The sequence below is a fragment of the Xiphophorus maculatus genome, chromosome 2 (genome assembly GCF_002775205.1).
Source record: "Xiphophorus maculatus strain JP 163 A chromosome 2, X_maculatus-5.0-male, whole genome shotgun sequence".
Lineage (NCBI taxonomy): Eukaryota > Metazoa > Chordata > Actinopteri > Cyprinodontiformes > Poeciliidae > Xiphophorus > Xiphophorus maculatus.
The window spans coordinates 16406633-16416603 of NC_036444.1; the positions used below are offsets into that span (position 1 = coordinate 16406633).

The following is a 9971-nucleotide window of genomic DNA, read 5'->3' on the forward strand; positions in this document are numbered from 1 at the left end:
AAACATGCCTCTCCACTTTGCCAGCGAGAACACGTGCATCTCATCACTGCAAGACAAAAACCTTACTTTATGGCTAGACGAAAGATAGATTCTTGCATTTCTGGGTGCTAAGTCCAAACTTTTTTGAGCCAAGCTAAAACTTAGAATGAAAATCTCCCATGAACTGTGGCAAACTTGAGATAACCTCAGTCCCTCGAATGCGTTAAGTCTGAAAATCTGCCTAGTAACAGATATCCCACGAGAGGGTGTGTGGCTCCATATTCACTAATGAAAAGATGTGCTGTTTTCAGAATGCATGTGATAATTTCAGAACTACCAGTTGCTAAACTAAGCTGCCTGGCACTGGAAGACACACAATAGAGGATGGACGGGCGTGTCAGACACTCCAAAAAACAATGGGTTCGATTTAGGGGATGCATGCAGAGAAGGAATAACAGAGGAGTTGTGGGCATCCTACTTGAAATTTTGTGGGTGCTGATTTAAGGAATAAGTGACAGACAGACAGGAACAGACAAGCAGCTGCGCAGGCAGGCAGATGACTAAACGAAAACAAGGAGAGGAGGGAAAAAAGATGAGCTTAAACCAGCCGGAGATTCTTTGTGACATCTCAAAATGTAACAAATCATTTAAACAGTGCTCAAAGTCTTAAGCGATATAAAAATATCTCAGAAGTTCCCCTGAGGCTCACCACAAACTTCAAGCTGAAAACACACATCAAACATGAAAAAAAAAAAACACATAGTAAATTCTTTAGCCACAAGTATGTTTGATAAAATGTTTTTTTTATTGATATTAAAAATGAAAGTACATGAATTGTGCATTTCGGACGATCTAGCGTGCAGAGATTAAATCAATAAAATACACAGGCTTGAATGAGCTACTGACAGACAAATGTTGCCTTCGCTCTGTGAGTCATCTCTTCATATTCAGCGAAAAGAAGAAGTGGTTGTCTTTCACGCCATTCATAACAACACTAGAGTAGCCTGTTTGAACATTACAATAGTGAATGAATGCAGTCCTAGCAGGAAAAATATAAAATATAATAATAATAATATAACATTTATTATAATTGCACTGCCTGCTTTTGTTGCACAACTGAAGTAAAATATAATCAGACACTCAGATCTCTCAAACAGAAATAAGACGTAAAGTGTTCTCTCCACTCTACGCCACAGTACTTTATGGCGAGCATCCATTTAGTCTCAATTCCAAGGCGGGCCGTTTGACCCAGACGAGGAGAGGAGGTGAAAACTATTGTAGCACAAATATATGTCGTTTACTTATTTTTGTTACTAACGTGGCCCCCGTCAGTGGTTTGTCAACAGAGGAAAGCGGCATCATGACCAGATAAGGGTAGCAACAAGAAGGAGATTATTACTTTAACTCAGCAGCATCTCAACATCTTAGCCTGAATGCATCAGAAATGCTTCAGAGTGATAGCCCTTCATCGAATGCATAATGGATGCATTAGTGGGATTATGAGGAGTGAATGTAACCCAACACGTTCCAACGCCATGGAGAAAATGACATAGACAGACAGACAGACAGACAGACAGAGAATTTCTATTTGACAGACAGTGTCCTCTAGTTCACACTCATTTGTTGCTTTCATCACCGTGACATCATCAGGGCATCAATACAATGACTTCTCTGAGTCACATGTAAGTTAAACCAAAAAGACGGTCCTCACAAGATCATTGGATGTCTTTCCCATTTAATTACATCTGGTCATCAATACTAAAGTGGCTTCAAAAACATAGTGGGTTTGATTTACAATCAACATTAACCAATAATCGGGGGAAAAAAGGAAGAAGCTCCCACACAGACGCTTCTGGAAATCCATGCCGACCGTCCTATTTAAGAGTATATGTGCCTATTTCTGTGAAACGTTACGCCTAAATCAATCCACGCTATATGCTGCTGTTAAAAAAAAAAAAATTAATTTATGGTAACTACTTCAAAATGAGGAAAAAAAAAAAGAAAATGACATTATTTTTGGTACAAAGCATCTACAAAAAAGCCTTACAACTCCAATTGGAAAAACAGAGATCATACAAAATAAATCTGTCAGTTGAGCATCAGTGCTACGTATATTATTTGGACCAATTTTCTTCAAATATATTTTATAACAAAATAAATAATGCCTTTATACAGTGCCCTTATTTGTATTTCAACAAACAAAAAAAAAAAGAAACACAAAAGCTTGGCGGCTCATTATGCAAGATACAGCTCAGACTAAAAGGAAAATAACATCCCTGGAAACTAATTATATTTCTATTTATATATCTATATATATCCTTATATGCATTTATACATACATAGATATATATACTGTATTTTCAAGTATTTGTTTTCAGGCAAAAGCAGGTGAATACTACTGATATAAAATAAAAATGTTAGTTGACAATATTGCTGTTTTTTTCCCTTTGAATTAACATTTTGTGCCTTTCTTTTAAACTGTAAAATGATATAATAACAATAACCATGAAAACAAACCAAAAAAATTTAAAATGCCTAACTTGGAAAAACAGGAATGTCACGGTACCAGAAACTGAACAGGGTTTTCCTTTTTTTTTTTTTCAATGAGACATTGATATGAAAAAAGACAAAATAAAATATAACCATTATTATTATCATCCCACTTTGTTCTTTGTCCATGCCGTGTCAGTTCCTGTGGAAGCAGTCTGCAAAAGCATGGCAAACAGGAAGTACTGTCTCACAGCTATAGTCCAGAGGGTCCACGGTGTCCCACGTGTGTCCAAGGTTGTGCTCCATGTTGTCCAGCAGCGTCAGAGGGACAGGAGAACCAAGAACCGAGTCTGGGGCCACCTCTCCATGCTGCGAATGCTGGCGAACTAATAATGAGCAGCCACTAGAACTCGCCATGAGCCGAGATGCCAACACAGCCCGTTTTTTTTCCTCAGTGACTCTTCCCCCCTTTTTGACAGCGCCACTGCCAGGAGCTCCCCCATATCCTTTATTTTCCTTTCTTTATTTTAAAGTCACACTTTCCTTAAAACGGAAAGTTTAATATTCATTCAAAAAAAGGAAAACAAAAACATGCTTTCAACCTCTTCTTTGAGTCCATTCCCAAAGCTAGCACCATGACATTTATTTTTTAAGCTACACGTTCATTGTTCATAAAAAAATAGTGCCTTTTTTTTCTTTACTTTGACGTAATCCGTGGCAATGTGCAATTCTGCAGACTCTTTTCTGCTTTTTGTTTGTGATCAAAAAAGGTGCTGGAACAGGAATCTAATTTTGCAAAATAATTCCTTACAGTGTGGAAGTCCCTTTATAGGAAGAGGTGCAAACTAATAGAGAAAAAAAAGAACTAAGAGAGGTTTTCTTTTGCCTCAGGAAAAATAAAAAAAAATGATGTGGAATGGATTCTTTCATGCAAGTCGTTCTTCACTTTCAGTTGTCTTCCACCGGGATAAGAAAAGGAAAAAAACCCATTATGATAGGTGTCCTCTTGACACTTGCAAACAGAGATCTCTTTCATCTTCCTTCTCCCTCCCCTTGCCTTTTACTTCTCTTTTTGCTCGGGGATCCACCTGAATTGCATTCAGCTGAATTGTTAGAGTTCTGTTCAACTCTTGTGTTTGTTCCTTTTGTATCGGTGACTGAAAGAGGAGGGGAGCGAAGAGGGGGCAGGAAGATTGTGAAGGCATGTTCGTATGCCAGAGGAGGGTGGCTGAGGTTTAGGTGGAAGGGTGTTCGAGGGCATTAGGAAAGGGCCAGGGGTTCAAGACGTACTGGACAAGAGCAGTGGGGAGGGACTGGTGGGCCCGGACAGGGCAGGGGAGGTCAAAGAGGACTGCCACAGAAATGACGTCAGAGACAAAGCTATAATCCCCTAGTCTTTTTTTGTCACCCTCATACTCTTGTCTGTGCAAAAGGGCTGGCAGCGGGCTCACTTGTGGTTGACAAAGTTGTCCGTGGTGTGCAACACCGGGGGCAGTTTGCTGGGAAGGTTGATCAAGGACCGGTGGAAGATGGCCTGCTCCTTGGCTTTAATCTTTTCTGCCTGCCTCCGAAACTTTTTGGCCCTCAGGATGGCAGGGACACCCCTCCGGAGCCGCCGGGCCGCGTTCTTATCCCACAACTCATAGCCAGATTTGGGATACTTCATGGTCACATGCGGCTTCCTTGCAGCTTCCTATTGTGGCGTGCAGGAGGAAAAAGGGAGAGGAGGAAGTCAGTTCATTAGTGGAGATAAGATGACTGCTCAAGTGCTTGTTACAATGGAGGAAAGCCTTGTTTATTACCCGAAAACATTCGGTCATTGTTTGGACCGCTAAAATGGAAATCAAATGTCATTCTTATGGAGCTGAACGTCAAAACAACCTCGCCTCGCCTCCAGCCTGCCCTTGTTTTGGCTTCCTCAAGTGAGAGAAACTGTCAATAAGTGCTTGGGCTTTTTAGCATACGGTAACAAAGGAAAGGCGGTCACTCTCCGTCATATACATGTGAGCTGCATGCTATCATTCAAACAAAGGAAGCTCATTTTAGAACATCTATGCTAATGCTGAGAAACAGTTGTAGGTGTTGTTGTGAGCACCAGAGATTGAGACAAGTGGGAGCCCTGGCAGCTGAGCTAGCTGGGATTTATGCGTGAGTAGCCAGCGCTCCATGTGAATAGCTTGTTTTGGTCCTGCCACTTGAAGAGTGTTTACCACCCCTCCCCATTCACTACAGAGCTGCTCAATAGCCCCAAGAACAGCTGGCCCTTGGAGCAGGCTGTACCCATCAACTCTCCCCACTGAGACAAACTGGAGACATGTCCAAACTAATTCCCCAGCAGCCTGTTTTTGGTTCCCGTCAAAGAGAGAATTCGCATCTTAAAGCTGCATAATTTATGCTTTTTCTTCGCATATCTTAAGTACTAAGCATTTTAAGATAGCCTTGAAGATGCCTTCAGGAGTTGAGTCTTTAAGCTATTCCACGTTTCAAGTATATTCCAATAAAGCTCTTCGAGCCGTAATAGGTGTTTTTGGATTGGAATATTTTTAGACAGCTTGCTGTTCTTTGAAAATCATAACACGCTGTTTTTGTTCCAGATCAGCACTCAGGCACTTAACCATGAGATTATTGACAATGTGATCTCTAGAATAAAATGTACTGTGACTGTGCTAATGTTTTCCACAATGGTCAGCACTTTGCAACTGCTTAGCAATGCAAACGTAACAAGATAAACCTGTTTTTGTGTAGATTTCAGTCTGCACTCTGTGTTTCAGGTGAGATGGAAGGGCAGATAAGATACCTGGACAAGCCTTTGTGTTTTTGTTTTCGTTGTTGCTGCTTCTGGACCCACCTGCTTTAGTGTAGGCATGATGGGCATGACGGGCATGCTCTGCATAGAGGAGGACGACACGTCCCTCTCGGACTTGGCTGGTTTGGCACAGTATTGCTCCAGTAGGTTGAGGTCACAGCTACGGAAACAACACTCCTCTACAATCCCACGGTTCTGGGGGCGCCGATGATTGCTATTCCTGCTGTTTGGCCTACCTGAGGAGAAACAAAGTAGGAATGTAAGAAAGGCAACGAAGGTTGAGGCCTGAAAAAAACACACATGGGCTCCGGTAACGAATTGGGGTTGTTTTTGCAGGATTACTTCAACAATTGCAGCAGACCTTGGAGAAAAGAGGATAAAAGGAAATCTGTGACGAACAGCAACAAATATTTTTGGTTGTAAGGGATAATCTGATTAAGCATATCTGGGCATCCCAAAATGAAAGTGTTTCAAGTAAACACCATGTTCAAAGGAACCAGAAATCAGAGATAGTGCTAGAAAATACTTCAGAATAATCTAATATTTTTGTTTCTGCTTTGTCAAATTGTCAATGAATGGGGATAAACAGAAAGTAAGAATGGCAAAAACACAACAGAAGAAGATGCAACACTTAGCTGGTAAAGGTGAGGGCGTTGCACAAAGTAACATTTCACATGATCAATAAAGGCCTTGTCTGAAGCCTGGCAGCCCTCACTAAACTGGAGAGATCTCACAAGAAGGACAGCTAGATTTGATTACAGGAAGAGCTGGTCATTCAGGGAGAAAGAGGAATGACTGAGTAAAGTTTTGGGATAAACTCAAGATTCTGCTCATTTGTCCAAAGGCAAAATGAGAGTCTGCACAGCTTAGCCTGGCTGGACTGTTTATCATTATCAACATAAACTTCAGGTTTAATCTGAGCCAGGCTTAACACTACCAAAACTTTCTGTCAGAACACGGCTTACAGCTGCACACTGATGGTCAGCTTGCTTAAATCAACATCAAATCGTGATGTTTGGAAGTATGTACCGTTTCACACAGAGTGGATGCCATTTTGGAACTGCAGTGGGCATGTTAACCAGCAGACTGCAGACTGGATACCTAAGTAGACAGCCTGACTAAACAAACCAGCCTTTATGAGCTTGCTATACTTGTGTTCCTCCTCACAGGGCAAAATATGCACTTGAATACCATCATTGATTTATTATATGCATTAAGCCCTTATAAGAATAATAAAGTTTTACATTTGACTGGTCCCAACGCTTTCCAGCTTCTGACACACAAATAATCAGTAGAAGAGATTTGTGATCCCAAATATAAGATTCAGTATGCAGGGTTAAACAGTCAGCCAGTGAAACAGAAGTATAATACAATGCAAATGACACTGACAACTAATGCATTATTTGTATCAATTTACAACATCCGCTTTTTGTGTTAGAGGTGCTTATAGGCTCTATTTTGCTGTTCACTTTGATTTCTAAAGATAATCTTAAGACCCTACAGTCTGATTCACGACCTGTGAAAAATCCCAGCCAAACTTTGGCAACAGCCAACAAATAGCTTTATTATAACTGCAATTCTAAATATTTTTATTTTATTTTAGCACGAGTAGGTCTAAAAACCAGCCATGTGGCAAATGTTAACATTCCATGCCTAAATGAATCCAGTTTGTCTCAGTGGATCTTATGTACATCACATGCATTGGCGACAGAGCAAACAGAAGCTTATCCTAGTGAGGATTAACGGCAATGCTCCTCATAAAGCCATTCAGCCAGCCCCACCATCAATACAATGGAAGCAACAATCAGAAATGATCAAATCACGTTGACGATCTTTTCTGACGATCATTAGCAATCTCCCTCTCTCTCTTTCTCTATGGGTGTGTGTGTGTGTGGGTGTGGGTGTGTGTGTGTGTGCGTGTGTGTGTGTGCGTATGGGTGCGTGTGTGTGTGTGTGTGTGCGTGTGTGTGTGATTCCATTTTTTTCTCTCCGCGCAGCTCATCAGTGTGGTCTCCTGGCTTGGGAATAGTGGTGCTGAGGTGACTGGTAATGCCTCTTGGGGTGCTATTACTTTACTGATAAACAAGCAGCCCATTGTGTCGCCGGGGTCGTGTATGTTCCTCCGCAGCTCGCCCGCCCGGCCCTTTCATATGCAATGAGAGGTGCAGGCTGTACGAGCAGACTCAGCAGAGCAGACCTGGAGAGGCACAGCTGGCTGCAATCTCTCTCTTTCTCTCTCTCTCTCCTTCTGTCTCTCTTTCTTTCTGACGCTGTTTGCGCGCACGGACTTGCGTGTGATTGTGTGTGTTTGTGTTGCATGGGCGTCAGTGCGTGAGAAAGAAAAATAGCAAACACGCATACCACGCAGCCACAGACAGTCTCAGCTATCCAAACAGATGTGAAACAACAGAGAGAGTAGGGAAGGGGCGAGAGAGGGGGGGGGGGGGGGGGGGGGGGGATTAAATTAAAAAAACAAAACAAAACAAAAAAGTCGGCAAACCAACATTTTCGCCGGCCGTTTTTGGAGGAACTTGCACAGCCCTGAAGAAAAGGAAAGAAGAAAAAAAAGAACCTACTGAAATAGAAGCCTCTGTCTTCGCAGACAAACTGCAGCGCATCCACCAGCTCTCCCCCACACAACGTCTCTGCCGAGGCCATTTCCACAACGTAGAGCGTGAGAGCCAGCGCAAAGAGCAACGCACGGCTGGTCGAGCACATCTTCTTGACCTGCAATGGTGAAAAAAAAACACACACACACACACACACACACATACATTAAAGCATAAAGACATAAGATGTGGACAACTGCCAGATTTGTGATCCGTTATTATGATAATAAAAAAAACATTATATGAAAACTAAAATCATAGCCAGATGTTTTGTTTTGTAATGTAAGAGATTAAAGTCTTAAAAGCTGTTTTACGCACTGACCTAGTAACTCGTGGGGGAAAAAAAAGTCTGCTCTGCGAGTCAAATGAAATCAAGTAAGCACACTCAAACACCAAGTACCCGATTTTTATCAGCTGCTGTCATGTGTTTGGCACCTGGAAGAAGTGCTTATTCTAAAGGAAAAAAAATATCGCCCGTATCTCTAAGCTTTCACTCTCTTACACAACTCACCCCCCCCCCCCCCGCCCCCCCTCTCCCTCTACATCCCAGAAAGTTGCAAGGCCGGCTGCTCGATAGTTAACTATCCCAAAAAGACAGACTCAGCATATAATTTCCCCTTGCTCACCCCGGAGTGAGCTCAATGACCCTCAGACCTACCGCCCCCTGTCTGCTGGCAAGGCGACCAGCTGTTCTTTCGCCCGTGTCCGGCGAACGGCGCACCATCCAGGTCAGGGGAGATTAAAACCAAAGCTTTCGTTTCTTGGCTTTTTTGTCGTGGCATAAAAACCCGTGCTCTCTTTGTAGTTTGTGCATCCTGAACTTTCTCCTGCTGCATGCAAATCAAGAAATCCCGCTTGCTCAAAACGCAGAAAACTGATGCCATCAAGCATCTATGTGCCCCCCACCCACTACCCCACCATCCGCAACAAATATCCACTCTTCCCGCAAGCCTGAGCCCTCTCAAGACTCAAACGGGGGGGATCTGAAACTATCTGTGCTCCAGTTACCTTCATCCTGCAGCTCTCCGTTCTCCGGCAGGTGTGGCAAAGTGAGTGGTGTCCGGATCTTTGCTGGGTTTCCATGTCAGATGGCATCAGAGTAGTCAAAGTCGCGGGGAGTTATTTTGGTAGGCGATATTGCAGGTGAGTTAGTTTCCCAGTTGGTTTGGCTATAATAGAGATGATGTGTGAGAGGCTGTCCCAAAGACCAGGCGACAGGCAAAACTTCTCCGGGAGAACTATTATATACTAAAACACGCCCCTTACACCCATCCTCGTCCTCGCTCCTCCTCTTGATAAAAAAAAAACGGCCCAGAGATGTTGGAAAAGTGCTTACAGGAAAGAAAAAAAAAAACTCGCAAAAGAGGGAAGAACAAGAGGGAGAGAGCGAGAGTCGCCAAATTTGGAACTCTTCCACTGGCATTTTCTGCGTTTACGCTCTGTAACCTACAATCACACTGTTTACACAGGGCGCAGACTGAACGAGAATAGTTCGTAATTCCTGCGACTCCAAGAAAAATGTCAATGTCTCCGCCCTGCTGTAATTAAGATTAAGATTGAGTGGAATCATTGTGCACAGAGTCTGCGGGCTGTCCTCTGACTCAGGTGTGCATATAAAAGTAAATAGGGGGGAGTCAAAGGTGGTCTGACCGTGGAAAGTGGAAGATTGGACTGTGGTTTACCGTCCTGATGCTGATGCTCAGAGGCAGGATGCAGCAGTGACTCTAAAACAATAATCAATTGGAGCCATAGGGGAGTCTAAATAAATAAGAATCCAAATTTGTGGTATTAAAGAGAGCAAACAAGTCAAGTTTCCTTTAAACAAGATCCCAGGATTTTAACTCATCAAGCGGAGCCGCTTTAGTGCAAAGAAAATATCTTAAACTTTATAGATAACAAGGCAGATCACATCATTTTGTAAATGAGAATCTACAAGGGGGGGGGGGGGGGGGGGGGGGGATCCACATGCAAGTGTCTTATTCGGCAAAAAAAAAAAAAAAAAAAGGTAGACATCTCCAAAGTCAGACTGACACCTACTGGTCCAGATCGCGAAGCTCCGTTTGTTTGTCTCGCGGCTTGAAATCAGC

General features: G+C 42.7%; 1 protein-coding gene across 1 annotated transcript; it reads right to left on the minus strand.

Moving 5' to 3' along the window:
• Positions 1-761: 761 nt before the first annotated feature.
• Positions 762-9118, minus strand: igf2 (insulin like growth factor 2). Its single transcript, XM_023350367.1, has 4 exons — positions 8893-9118; positions 7852-8002; positions 5318-5511; positions 762-4162 (listed from the first exon to the last, which is right to left on the minus strand). Exons 1-4 carry the CDS (start codon positions 8977-8979, stop codon positions 3917-3919), a joined length of 678 nt encoding a protein of 225 aa, XP_023206135.1. The 5' UTR covers positions 8980-9118; the 3' UTR covers positions 762-3916.
• Positions 9119-9971: the final 853 nt, after the last annotated feature.